This window comes from Pogoniulus pusillus, chromosome 2, assembly GCF_015220805.1.
Source record: "Pogoniulus pusillus isolate bPogPus1 chromosome 2, bPogPus1.pri, whole genome shotgun sequence".
NCBI lineage: Eukaryota > Metazoa > Chordata > Aves > Piciformes > Lybiidae > Pogoniulus > Pogoniulus pusillus.
In genome coordinates, this window is record NC_087265.1 from 15,691,802 (window position 1) to 15,706,663 (window position 14,862).

Genomic DNA, 14,862 nt, shown 5'->3' on the forward strand with positions numbered 1-14,862 from the left:
CAGATTCATAAAAGTTATTTGGGTTGTGTTCATGCATTTCGCATGCTGGCTTCTACACTTGATGGGAAAGTACAGTCAAGTACTTCAGTGAGCACAAGTGAGGGTATCCCGTGCTTCCTACTACTAGGGAAAGAATTACAAAGAGTTCTTGATGTAATGAACTGTGCCTGAGGCTCACAAATAGTTCAGTCTCTACACAAAACAACGAAGCAGTGGAGTTCTTCCTTCCCTGTTTTTGTAAATTCTTTGGGTGCTGGATTTGTGCGAGTATGTTCCTGATGCTTTTTATAAGTGACTGCTCTGGGCTGTTTTCATATAGAATCACTGCCCCAGTTAGAATTAAATTGTTATCCTTAGTCAGCAGCCTCAGTGATGGCCAAAGACTGCTTGTAGGAGAGAGAAAATTTCTTGCACTTTCGGTGGAGCACTTGGATGAATTCTTGTGCAGCTGCTCTCTTTTAATTGATCAGAATTGTTTTCAGGTTGAGCGTGTTTCAAATGAATTGAATTTAGCTGCTGTAATTAGCAGCCTCTGAGGACAGCAGCCACTCTAAGGCAATTGGTGAACTACAAGCAAGGCTTCCAGGGGCAGTAAAAATACATGAGGTGTATTTTTCTCTTGCTGATGGCAAAGAGTATTCCTACCTTGGCAGAACAGTGTATGTGTGGTATAACCACGCTACCTGCAGCTTCCATAACCATATTCAGATGTCTAGACTGAAGAGCCCTTGGTTGAATTGAAGAGTAAATGCTTGCATGCTTGAAGGTCTTCTCATATCTAGGCATTTGTCATATTCAGATCATTGACCTTAGGCTGGATAAGATTAGATTCCTAAGTCCATTTCTGAGAAAGACATACTGATACAGGTGGTGTGTCCAGTTTTAACATAGAGGTGGAACAATAGCTGCAGTCACAGCTGTGTGAGTTGGGGTTGTGAAAAAGAGACAAGTGCTGATTTGTTACTGCAGTGGGAAGTACAGTTAATGCACTGTCCCTACTTGGCTCTGGTCTGGCATTATGTTGTCTTCCTCCTTCATTATGTTTGGCTGAAGTACTTTGTTTGTAGCTCAGATATAGTGATGTGAAATAGAACAAACCTAAACTATAATAAGTGAAAGTGTCCTATTTTTGTAGTATTAAGACAGCAAATACTGTATAATGACTGGGTTTCTTCTGCTTGCTGTAGGAATTCATTCTGCCCTGCTGCTCTCTCAAAGGAATCCTTTTGTAGCATTGTGCAAAGCAGTTTGAATCTCTTTCTTGTTTATTCCCCTGAAGCCCAAAACTGCAGACATCCCTGAATAATCCTGGCTTGGTTTACACCCTGTGTGCCCTGCAGGGAGCTTGATGCAGCCAAATCTTCATAAGGAAAACTGCTAATGGCTGCTGCTTTGCAGTTGGCCTTCAGAGTCAAGCCAGGTGATTTTTTTTTTAGTGCAAACAATGTGCTATGGAGGGAGAGAGAAATACCTTCACTCACTGCACTGTCGTTTCAATTACTTTGCTTAAGAATGGCAAACCTATAACAACTGTACTTTGAGACCTGTGCCTTTTCCTGTGCCAGACCTGGCCTGCCTGCATTCAGAGCTTGTCAGGGCACCATGAAAGTCCTTTAGATACTTGATATGGAAGTTTCTGGTACTAGGTCCAGATGCTAATGTCCTGTGGTTTGATAGAGAGTTTTGAATGCTTATAGGCAGAGTTGGGAAAGATAAGTTTATAGTATTATTTATTATTTTAAAGGTCCAAATCTGTTCTACTTGATGTTAATGAAGTCTTTTTAATGACTCCAGTGAGAAATGAAGAGAGCCCTTTGTAAGTTATTGTTTGACTATGTTGTAAAAGCCTTGTTCTGGGTGATTGCTCCTAGTCTTTCAGAAGGAAGAGGGAAATAGAAGTTTGATGTGTAAAACAGCGTTAGCACTGATTCCCCCAATGTTTTCTGTATGCAATTGGTACTGTCTCTCCACATTCACTTAGAGTGGGGTATGGGTGGAGGAAGGATGCATACATCGTTAAGAAATGATGTAGATCTTCCACATACGTCTCTCCAGGGCAATGGATTCTCCTATCTAGTGGAGCTTTGGCTCATAATGAGAGTTGACATTTCAAATTAGATCTGCTTTATGAAGAATAGGTCCACTTTTGTTCTTGATTATTTATATTTCTCCCTCTGATTCCCACCCTGCCCCTAGCTCTTGCTTGTGAGCAGGAGGGGGCAGAGACAGTCCTGGAGCCAGCCCTGAAGAAGCAGGGCTGGCTATGCTGCTTTCCTGCTGCAGCTCAGCTCTGCCAGTGCACTTCAGGTCCCATTTGTGCTCCTGCTGTTTGAGCTCTGTGCTGAGCAGAAGCTGAATCTGCAGAGATTTCTAATCACACAGAGCTTCTATGATGTGCAGAGACAATCATGCTCCTTTTCACTGGAGACTTAAATAAGATCTGATCCCAAGCATCCACAGGCAAAATGTTTATGCACCAGCTCAGTGAAACTTATTCTCTCCCTTCCTCATGAAGAAGCTCCACATTTGTTTCTGTTGCTTTCCTCAGACATGTTTTCAGTTGTTGTGATTTTTTTTTCCCCCTTCCTCTTTTTTTTCTGTCTTTGTGATGTGCTGGATCTTGGCTCACCACAGTGGTTTTTCCCCAAGGATCTGGGGCTGTGCTGGGTCATGTGCATGTACATTATGCCCCTTGCATTTTCCTTCCTGAAGCCTCTTTATTATGAGGGGCCCTAAATCACTCTTGCTTCTATATTTGTTCAAACTGTTTCTTGTTCATAGTGGTGTGATATAAACATCTGTATGCACTCTGTTTTCCTTAGTGTGTGGGAGTTGCTGAGGAGTATTGTGACTGGTGGATTGTTCAAGGTACCGTTGAGATAAACATGAAACCTTTATTTTTATGTAGCTAGTGAGCATTAACATTAGGATTGAAAATTTAGCATGTTGTTTGAAACCTATGCTGGGGAAAGGTGAGTGCTTGACAGCTGTGGAGAGCAATTTCTTGAGTACAGACCAGGCTGGGAACTACATCAGCTACAGCAGGATGTTTCCTTCTGGGCTTCTAGTGTGTCAGTGAGGAAATGGCTTGGACTTTTCTATCAGCTTCCTTCTGGGAAGACTGGATCATGGAGCTCTATAAACCACCTTATTTTGCATGTGCTAGAAAATGCTGCATGCTACCAGTTTGAAGTGAAGAACATAGCAGAGCCAGATTTGATAGTGCTGTGCACCCTTGGCCAGTGATGACACTACCAGCCATTTCTGAAAGCAGGTCATCTCCGTTTCTTTATGGCACAGAAGTGATTTGTTTAAAAAAAAACAACAACTGAAACCAAAAACCCAACAAAAATACAAGAAAAAACTTAACACATGATACAAGTCTGTTAAAATACCCTGAGCAACTCATCTTTTAATTTTGGAACTTAACTCTTGGATGATTTTTGTTTTTCCTGTACCTATAATGCGTGGATCATTATTTCCAGAAAACCTCTGAATTGGAAATAAGACCTTTTCCAGCAAATGGTACTCAGTGGGTTTTATGCAAGCTCCAGTAATTCATGTACTACAGGGACTGAAGGAACAGCCTTATGTGTAGTTTTCCACAAGTAGATAGGTTTTTTGAGGATCACAGAATCAACCAGATTGGAAGAGACCTCCAAGATCATCCCGTCCAACCTATCACCCAGCCCTATCCACTCAACTAGACTATGGCACTAAGTGCCTCATCCAGTCTTCTCTTGAACACCTCCAGGGATGGCGACTCCACCACCTCCCTGAGCAGCCCATTCCAATGCCAATCACTCTCTCTGTCAAGAACTTCCTCCTAACATCCAGGCTATACTTTCCCTGGCACAATTTGAGACTGTGCCCCTGTTCTGTTGCTGGTTGCCTGGGAGAGGAGAACAACCCCCACCAGGCTACAGCCTCCCTTCAGGGAGTTGTAGACAGCAATGAGATGCCCCCTGAGCCTCCTCTTCTCCAGGCTAAACAACCCCAGCTCCTTCAGCCTTTCCTCATAGGGTTTGTGTTCCAGGCCTCTCACCAGCTTCATCGCCATTCTCTGGACATGTTCCAGTACCTCAACATCTCTCTTGAATTGAGGAGCCCAGAACTGGACACAGTACTCAAGGTGTGATGGTGAATGAAACACTGGAACAAATTGCCCCAAGGATCTTCATCCATAGTGACTTGTAAAAACCTGGTTCGGTGAAGCTCTGAGCAATACAACTTTGTTAGCCTGGCTTTTAAAAGGAGATTGAATCATTTGATGTTCAGAGATCCCTTCCAACCTAAATTACTCATATTTTTCCTTATAGGAGGCAATAGGTATCCAAGATCTCCAAAGTCCTCAAATGATGTTGTGTGTTTCTTGCTTTTATAGCTGTGCATGTTAGTAAGTTAATGACAAGGATTGCCTATGTCATTTGAAATTATGTTTGTTACTGAACACTTAAGTGGTCATAGTGCTAAAGGCAGAAGAAAGTGTGACCCTAGCGAACAACACAACCCAACGTCAGCATGAAATGCCTGTAAGCAACGGCAGAGGCACCTCTGTAAATGGCAATGTGTATAATTTAATGTACATCCTCTGCTGATTTGGTGTTGTACTGAAACTGATGAGAATACTTTGATCAGTGTGTCATCAGTGTGGCTGTCAAGTTGCATATGAGCAACTTGGAAGATTTAGGGTGCAGATTATTCTTTGATTTTAATACTAAGATCATAAAGCTTGGTATTTAAATGTGGCTGTTTTTCTGAGTACAGCTTGCTGTGAATTAGTAGGTGAGACTGTTGTGTGCCACTTAATCTTCATGCCATTGTTCAAAACAATTTTTATAGAAGGCTTCTGAACTTGTAATGGTATTTATTTTGCTGACTGAGCTCTGTATTCTGGTTCCCCATATAAAAATAGTGATGTTTTTAAGTTTTTGATCCTTTTCCCTCATAATATTTGCAGAAGGTAGATAAGCAAGCTCGGTTTAAAATGTTTTTTGGCTGATTAAGATACCAACAAACCCATTCATATTCTGTGTAGTAATTATCAGTGGTCATTATTGGGAGAGAATTTCCAGATGCTAGCACACAGTATCACAGTATTATCAGGGTTGGAAGAGACCTCACAGATCATCAAGTCCAACCCTTCACCACAGAGCTCAAGGCTAGACCATGGCACCAAGTAGCATCCTGGTACTAATATTTAAACACTAAATACAAAACTGCTGTAAACTAAAAAGGGCATATCAGTTCTCTGGCCTGTCTCCTCTGTTCTCCTTTTCAGTGAAGGCTTCATTAATTCAATCTTGAGGTTGTGAGATGGAGGGAATGCAATAGCAGGTACCTCTGAAGGTTTCCATAGGAAATAAGACAAAGGAAACAGTTCAAAATGATGCTGACCGGGACACTTCTTATGGAAGCTAATATGTAATGATGGTATTGAAATTCACATTTTCTAGTTAAAACACCTAATGTTTCTTGCTTTCAGTCTCTGGAGTGAAGCTGAGGGTGAATATATACTTGTCTGTCACATGCTGTGCTTCATGTGTGCCAGTTCCTCTGTTTGCTAATTCTTGTTTAAGTAAAGGCAAGCACAGATGGTTAATAAAGAGAACCAGATGATTTGCCAGCACGGTGGTGTGTTTGCTGGAGTGAGACTTGTAATGATGACAAAACAGCCTCAAGCCTGTCCTTTTAATTTAAAATTTTATTTTAGAAAGTGGAAATTTTGTCCCACGTCTTAATTTGTAATTGGATTCATGTATGTTTTTTTTGTATTCTAGCAAGTGCTTGTTGACCTTTCAGTGATTTATTGTTAAGGAGCCATTATTGTTGGGTGTTGAGCATAAACAGGAATGAGCCATGCAGGGAGAAGTTCAAATGCAGGACATGCCCCAGTTCTGTAAGAGATGGAGATTCCTTTTTCCATAGTGGCTGGAGGCAAATGTCTCATTATCCCTTCACAGACTCTGTCCTTCAAACTAAACAATGCCAAGAAGAAACCCTCACCACAGGGGCAGCCTGAGTGTAGTTTAATCTTTTTATCTCGATTGAGTTAGCTTAGCTGGACTGAAAGTCCCCCTTGGTTGCTGGTTAATGTGCAGAGTAGTGGTTCAAAAGTTGCTTTCCAGGCTGGCTTGGGAACCCCATAGCATGGATTTGGTATTTGGCAACATCTAGGGAGCTAGTTAGATGTGCACAATATGCAGTGATTCACAATGCTACTGGTAACTGATGGCTTCAGGCTGCCACAGCAGTACAAGTAGTAAATAGCCATTCTGTACCCAAGCCATTTGCTTCCACTCTGCACCAAATTATTGTTACTGCTACTTGGAAATAAGGTGCTCTGTAATGGAGGTGAGATTCAGGTGGCTCAAATGACCAAAGTGGTTGACTTGTAAGCTTAGATAAACCAAGCTAATCCTGCTCTCATGTTCTGGGAGGCCCCCAGAATTTTTCCCTCCAGATAGCCTGGTAGTTGGTAAAGCAGTTGGCCATGTTTGAGGAACAATTTTCTCAAGACAGAAGTCTTTTATTTCTGGGATACCTGCAAGTATACAGGGCCTTAGTGCTCATGCTTCCAAAAGGTCCTGCAGACCCCTCAGGCTGTAACTGGTAATTGCCATCTCCAGAAATGTTGAAGGTTTACCTACAAATTGAGCATATAATTTTTATTTAGAGATTTGATAAGACACTGTTTCCCCACAAATTTTATTCTGATGCCTTTTGAGTCTTGGCTGTTTCTGGAGGCAGGGCACTGCTAACTGCTAGCTTGCTCACTGTTTGGTTTTCAGTAACAGCTGTTGACAGATGGCAGTGCCCCACAAGTGCTCCTGGTTATTTTTGGTTAAACGAGGTCCCAGTAGGTAGAACCTCTTGTGCTGCAACTTACACCCGTTGCTTCTTGTCCTATCCCAGGGAGCAAGTGAGCAGAGCCTGTCCCCCTCCTCCTGACCAGCCCTCAGATGTCTATAAACACTTATTAAATCCCCTCTCAGTCTTCTCCAGACTAAAAAGCCCCAGGTCCCTCAGCCTCTCCTCATAAGCCATGCCCTCCAGTCCCCTAATCATCCTCGGAGCTCTCTGCTGGACCCTCTCCAGCAGTTTCCTGACCCTCTTAAACTGGGGAGACCAAAACTGAACGCAATATTCAAGATGAGGTCTCAGCAGGGCAGAGTAGAGAGGAAGGAGAATCTCCCCTGATCTGTTGGATACGCTCTTCTTAAGACACCCCAAGATCCCATTGGCCTTCTTGGCCACAAGGGCACATTGCTGTGCCATAGTTAACTTGTTATCCACCAGGACTCCCAGGTCCCTCTCTACAGGACTGCTCTCCACCAGCCTGTACTGGTGGAATTAATTATTCTTTCCCAGATGCAGGACTCTGCTCTTGTCCTTGTTGAACCTCATCTGGTTCCTCTGTGCCCAGCTCTCCAGTCTGTCCAGGTCTCTCTGGATGGCTGCACAGCCTTCAGCTGTATCAGCCAAGCCTCCCACCTTGGTGTCATCAGCAAACTTGCTGAGCAGACACTCTGTGCCCTCATCAGTGTCATTGATGAAGATGTTGAACAGCACCAGACCCAGCACTGATCCCTGGGGGACTCCACTGGTTACAGCTCTCCATCTGGACCTAGTACCATTGATCACCACTCTTTGAACTCCATCTTGTAACCAGTTCCTAATCCACCTCACTGCCTGCTCTTCCATCCCACACTTGCTGAGCTTGCTCACTAGAATATCATGGAAGACAGTGTCAAAGGCCTTGCTAAGGTCAAGGTAGACTACATCCACTGGTCTCCCTGAATCTACCCATTCAATTATGTCATCATAGAATGCTATCAGGTTAGTCAAGCATGACTTCCCCTTGGTAGATCTGTGCTGACTACTTCTGATAACCTTCTTCTCTTCCATGTGCCTTGAGATGCCCTCCAGAAGGAGCTGCTCCATCATTTTTTTCAAACAACTTTGCTCTCTTTTTTGATTATCCCAACTCATATATTCCTTTTAGATACATGTAAAAAGAGCAGTCATGTTTAAAAAAGGTCTTTCCTATGAACTTTTAAGCATTAACGCTAGAATCATAGAATCAACCAGGTTGGAAGAGACCTCCCAGTTCATCCAGTCCAACCTAGCACCCAGCCCTATCCAGTCAACCAGACCATGGCACTAAGTGCCTCATCCAGGCTTTTCTTGAACACCTCCACGGATGGTGGCTCCACCACCTCCCTGGGCAGCCCATTCCAATGCCAATCACTCTCTCTGTCAAGAACTTCCTCCTAACATCCAGCCTATACTTTCCCCGGCACAACTTGAGACTGTGTCCCCTTGTTCTATTGCTGGTTGCCTGGGAGAAGAGACTAACCCCCACCTGGCTACGTCAGCAGACTTAAGTCATTTTAGCCATCGTGCATCCTTGTAATGTACTTCTGACTCAAGGCATAGTTCTGAATCTGCAATAAAATGTGTTTAAGATCAAGTACTTTAAGTCTTTTATGTATTGTTCTCTTTTGCTCCTGCCCCGGAATGTAGATCCTAGGTGGATTCAGACACTTTACAGGGCATGAGATAAAGTGCCTTCAATAACCTTGAAGTTACACTTTCACTGAACACTTTTCTTTTCTGAAGAAAATAATCCATCTTGCCTCTCGTGAAACAGATGTGCTCTTCTGCATCTCCTCTGCTCTGAGTCAGACCTTTTCTCCTGTGCGTGTGAAGTCAGGGGAAGAGAGCAACAAAATAATCTAAAAATACTCAGTGAAAATGGGGCTATAGAAAGCGATGCAGACCTTTTATTTGCTGAAGAAACTCAGAAGCCTGTTCAGGATTAAAGCAATCTGCTAGTTTCTATCTCCCAAACTTTACTCAGGCAATGTACATCAAGGTTCACATGAAGTTCTCTGCTGCTTACCTAGTTGTGTACATCACTTAACCACGTTAAGACCAAAAACTTCAGTGCTGGCAGTGAAAACACTGAATTGAGTGTCCTGCTTTTATCTGGTTTATGATTACCTCCTTCCCTCAAAATTTCCTCAGAATAACCCAAACCCACCCCAATCCAAATTAGCCAGCAAACTTAGAATATGAATGGATGGTGGCTGTTGGTAACTTCATAAGAGTAGCTTCATAAGCTTAATTTCCTGGTAGACTCTTTGCGTTTGGCAGGAAAAGTTGCTAGGAAGAGAAGTCTGCATAGGTGATGCTGGAACATGTTGGCACTTAAAAAGACAGATGTCACTCTGTGATTTCTGTGTTTCATGCAAGTAGTGTAAATGCATGTAAGTTTTCAAGTATGAGTATAAGTTTTAGGGTCAATTGTCCATCCTGGAACTGTTAATAAAATAGAAATTGCTAATTTTAACACTATTCCTGTCTTTATGATCTGACACGGTATTTAGCAAAGCAGAAATAGCAGTAGGGTCTTTAGTTCTGGTGACTTCTGCCTAAAGCATGATCAGCCATCTGAAAAAGAGGACAGCCTGTTTCTAGGAGCTGAATTTTTACGTGGACTATGCCTTACAGCTTGCAATTTAGGAATAAAATGTAAATGTCATGTGTGAAGGGTAGTAGCTCTCTACAGAGTAGACAAATCAGTGCAAGGGGAAAGAAGCTGCTGTCTGATTGGTTTGAGTTATCAATGCAGTGATCTTTCAGGGTCAGAGATGTTTGAAATAGCTGTGCCAGCCAGACTTGCCTTAGGGAGAGGAGAGATCTTGAGCTGGTCTAGAAAATTATTTCTTATATTAATGAGGTCTTGTTTTCTTTTTGTTTTTAATTTGACTCCTTTCAAATCTTACGTAGAGGCAAATATGCTTGTGTGAAACCAGAAATCTATGTAGATGAAAATCAGTTCTGTTTAGTTAATGGGTAGTCTGGAGTGGAAATTTTCTTTGCATCTGCATAGATATGAGATTTCTTGTGGCTGTTCAGGTTTGGAGTGTTTTATACCTGATAGGAGGCTGTAGGGAGGCAAGGGTTGGTCTCTTCTCCCTAGTAATGAGTGATAGGATAAGAGTAAACAGTCTTAGTTTGCACCAGAGGAGGTTTAGATTGGATATTAGAAGAATCATCTTCACTAAAAGAGTTGTCAAACACTGGACCAGGCTGCTCAGGGAGGTAGTTGAATTCCCTTCTCTGGAGGTGTTTAAAATATGCATAGATGTGGTGTTAAGGGACATGGCAGAGTTAGAAAATCGTTAGACTCAATGATCTTAAAGGTCTTCAACAACCAAAATAACTCAGTGATTCTATAAATTCCAGTGTTTGCTGCTGATGTCTCACTTAATGTTTCAGAGTCTTTTCTGAATAGGGATGATAGGAATTAAATCAGCAGTGCTAGCCACCGTGTCTGAATTCTATTCTACATCCAGCTAAATTGGCAGAATCATCTGTGAGATGATTTCACTGATAAGATGAATGTTGTTTGGTTGGTTTTTTCACACTCTTCCCCTCCCCCCAGAGGTACTGAAAATGGCAAAGGTAGGTACTCTCTGCCATCAGTGTTCCCAGCTTTTACGTGGGAACCTCTTCGTATTTTAACCTCTCCAATTCCATCTAGGTACTTGTTTTGTGAAGTCTGTAATAGCTGTATCCAGAGTAAGACTTTTAACTGGGTTGTGATTAATGTTTGCATTCTTTGTAGTAAACGTGAAAGATTCTGCTTGGCTTAACTTTTCTCTAGGATGAAGTTAAAATGTATTAGCTTGCATTTGAGCTTGAGTAGCACATAGATTGTTCCTCTGGCTCAGCTGGTGTTGTCTTACTTGTTAAGCAGCAATAATTTGATCATGTGTCTGAGACCTGAGGCAGATTCATCCTTCATTTTACTTGACAGACTTTGTCCTTGAACCAGAGATCTTTTGCTTGCCTAAAAATGTTTATTCATAGCTTCTACCATCTCTTACTGAGTTCTGAATCTTGATTTAAACTGACCCTGCCCTTAGCCCTTTGTTCAGCTGTTTTTGTGGGTAAGGTGGTCTGAGGGTTGGAGTCAACTGGTATGGGAGGTGCAGTGGAGGAATGGATAGAATTCCAAATTTTACTGTTCTCTCACCACAATTTTCCAATTCCAATTTCCTGATTGTTTCTGGGTGATCTTTATTTGATGCAGTAAGTAGTTTTATGCAGGAAAACTATTCTTTTATGAGTGTTACAGCTGTGGAAGTCTCCTCCTATGCACACAATATGGAAGAAAGGCAGGATGCTTACTAAAGAATTCAAATGACCAGCTGCAGCATCAAAGTCAAATGTTGAGTCTCATTTGGGACCAAATTACAGTCATGGCAGAAAATTTTGGATTACTGTGCAACAGGATTAAGTTTTACCTAGGTGCAGAGACCTAAGGATGGTTTAAAAGGATCCAGTGCCGTGGGGAAAAAGTGAATGGCATCACTGAGGAAGGCCAGGTAAGAATGGGTTAGGCAGGATTGGTTAGACTGACAAGTGCTTGCCTGACTTTCTGCCTTTTTTTCTTTCAGAAGAAAGTGGGGGGAAGGGTCTTTGTGCTTCCTTTTCCTATATACAAGCCTGAATATCAGTAATTATTTTTAATTATGCTCTGACTGCATTATTTATATTGTAAGTTCTTTGGGAAAGATGCCTCTTTTCCTTCATAGCACATTAAAGTCCTCCTGCCTGTTCAGAGTTTCACAGTGCCTCTGAAATATGAATATTGTATTTAGTAGTGTAACATCATTAATGGCTATGTCTTAACTCCACCTTTCTATTCCTCCCCCCAAAAAACATGACTGCTTTTATTTGCTGTACCTAATGATGGTGCTTGTTTATGGGGGAAGATTGTGGATGAAGGAGCTCAGATACAGCTTTTGTTTTAAAGGAGTTGGGGGAGGGGTACAAGCTTTGAGGAAACAGAAGCCATGCTATAAGCTGTAACATTTTTGGCTTTGGAGTCTTTTTCCCATAACTTTTTTCCTTGAGGCAGTGGTTTGCTTAAAATGAAGCTTTGAAGGTGAAGAAGGCCCAAGAAACTGACGTGTCTCAGGAATTGGAGCTTTCCATTTGCAGATCAGGAATTCAGACTGTGCTTATATGTGAAGCCATATTATGTAGGGATTTGAGTCTTTTAGATTCTCTTATCCAACTGTAAGGAAATCACACACTGTACTGAAGGGTCTGTTGAACTACTGAGTGTAGAAGAAGACAGCTGATGAATAGAACAGAATAGAATCAACCAGGTTGGAAGAGACCTCCAAGATCATCCAGTCCAACCTAGCACCCAGCCCTATCCAGTCAACCAGACCATGGCACTAAGTGCCTCATCCAGGCTTTGCTTGAACACCTCCAGGGACGATGACTCCACCACCTCCCTGGGCAGCCCATTCCAATGCCAATCACTCTCTCTGTGAAGAACTTCCTCCTAACATCCAGCCTATACTTTCCCCGGCACAACTTGAGACTGTGCACTAAAAGCTTTCCATGCTTATTTAAAATCACACAGAAGGAAATCTGAGATATCGGCATCTAAAAAATCACTCAGGGCTCTTGCATTCCCCTCCATCCCCAATGTAGAAAGCTGAAAGCAAAATTGGGCCTACTGTGATGGTGAATCACAGAAACATCCAGATTGGAAAAGACCCTCAGGATCACCAAGTCCAACCTATAACCCCACTTAACAAGATTCACCTTAAACCATATCCCTAAGCACCACATCTAAATGACCCTTAAACACATCCAGGGTTGGTGACTCCTACACCACACTGGGCAGCTCATTCCAGTGCCTGGCCACTCTCTGTGGAAAAACTTTTTCCTAATGCCCTATCTAAAGCTACCCAGTCTCAGCTTAAAGCCATTCCTCCCTGTTCTCTCTCCAGTTACCTATGAGAAGAGGCCAGCACCAGCCTCTCCAGAATGTCCCTTGAGGTAGTTGTAGACAGCAAAGAGGTGATTAAATAAGGAAATCTTATACTTGGATACATCTTCTGGCATTTGCTGTGGCTTTCTGCATGACCTGGAGTCAACCTCCCCATGTATATTTTTGCCTCTTTCCACAAGACAAAAAAAACCAAACCACCCCAACAAAAACACTGGCCCCATCTAGATCAACCATACACAAAGAAATCTGTGCAAAGCATTATTAAAAGTAAATATTCTTGAAAATCCATTCTAAAAATTACTAAACAAGCATTTTGTCCCTGAAGTACACTTCTTACTGCTTTGAAGTTGGGTACATAAACAGTCAGTAGTGTAAAAAGTGTTTTTATAATCTATTATCTACTAGTTTCTGATTTTGCTTCTAAGAAGAGGATGTCTTCAAAATTACCATCAGAGTCACTGATATCAAGTATGGTTTCACTGTCTCTTCTGCAATGACCCTGGGTAATGCAAAATGCTGGTTATTCAGTTAATGGCTTTACATTCCCAATGTCTCCAAAGAGAACAGACAAATGAGCTTGATTGTTGCCACACCATTGCTGCTCTTCCAGTGTCTACCAAAACGAATCTGATGCGGGTAGGGAATAGGTATCTCTCACGGGCTCTAATGGGCCGCTGAATGAAAATCAGGTTGTAGTTAAATATGATTATGTAGATGGTGTGAAAGCTGGCATGGACCACTGAAGTGTGATTTTATTTTTAAGATTCTGTGTGCCCACAGCTCAAAGCTAACCTCTGCTTCTCATACATAGTTGAATTGAGGTGATGGAGGGGCATTGAATCCTCCTCAGAGTGCTAATTGTATTCATGAGGAGTAGGCAGGAAGTCTTCCTTTCAGTGCATCAAGAAACTGCTGATGTAACCAGTCAATACTGCTAAATAGTCCTGAGCAGGAGTCAACATTGAGTCAGGTTACTCATCCTTTGCTAACAGCTGTGATGGATGCTCTGGAGAACATATAGCCATCTCTTTAACCTAGTTGCAGTTGTCTCAGGAGCTCCTGAAGCTTGCTATGTGTTTTCTGTCAGAAGCAACTCAAACCACTTTTCAGCAACCATTTGTAGATACAGAGGGTTGCCTTGATGGTGAAATTCAACTTTGAAAGGTTTTTAAAGCACCAAGACTTGTCTGTAAGCTTTGATTGCATATGTGCCTGCACAGTCTGTAGTGATATTTGTCTTTGTAAAGATGGAGCATTTATTTATATAGTTGTCATCATCATACTGGTCATACCTGTTGTAGTAGCTGATAATCTTTTTCAAGATGCATGTGGGCTGTAGAGCTACTGCTTGTTGCTCCATAGTTTTCCTTTCATGAGTGCTCTTTTGTCTCATCCACCTGCAGTTTTAGACTTATTTCTCATGTTTATTGCTTCACTGAACATTTTACAGGTTTTTAAATGGTTTTGTAATTAAAGGCCACACATTCTGGGTGGGAGTCATTGATGGGTAAGGTGCATACAGTTTTTTGCAGATGTAGTACATATGTTATTGCGTTGATGTTTAACCAGGCAGATCATAGAATCATAGAATAAACCAGTTTGGAAGAGACCTCCAAGATCATCCAGTCCAACCTGTCACACAGCCCTGTCCAATCAACTAGACCATGGCACTAAGTGCCTCAACCAGTCTTTTCTTGAACATCTCCAGGGACAGCAACTCCACCACCTCCATTCCAATGGCAAATCACTCTCGGTGAAGAACTTCCTCCTAATGTCAAGGCTATACTTCCCTCGGAACAACTTGAGACTGTGTCCTCTTGTTCTGTTGCTGGTTGTGTGGGAAAAGAGACTACACCTCCCTTCAGGTAGTTGTAGACAGCAATGAGGCCCTCCAGCCAGTTTGTGACCCATATTAGAGTGAATCTGTCCAAGCCACGAGCTGCCAGCTTTGCCAGGAGCTTGTTGTGACAGACACTGTCGAAGGCTTTGCTGAAGTCTAGATAGACTACATCCACAGCCTGCCCCACATTCACCAG

At 42.3% G+C, this 14,862-nt stretch overlaps 1 protein-coding gene across 1 annotated transcript in view; it reads left to right on the plus strand.

Annotated features, from left to right (window-relative positions):
- CLASP1 (cytoplasmic linker associated protein 1) overlaps positions 1–14,862 on the plus strand; it is a 183,629-nt gene that overhangs the window by 63,753 nt on the left and 105,014 nt on the right. The window contains exon 9 of the mRNA XM_064157393.1: positions 7,435–7,443. Within this exon, the coding sequence (XP_064013463.1) occupies positions 7,435–7,443 (9 nt within the window). The remainder of the gene's footprint in view (positions 1–7,434; positions 7,444–14,862) is intronic.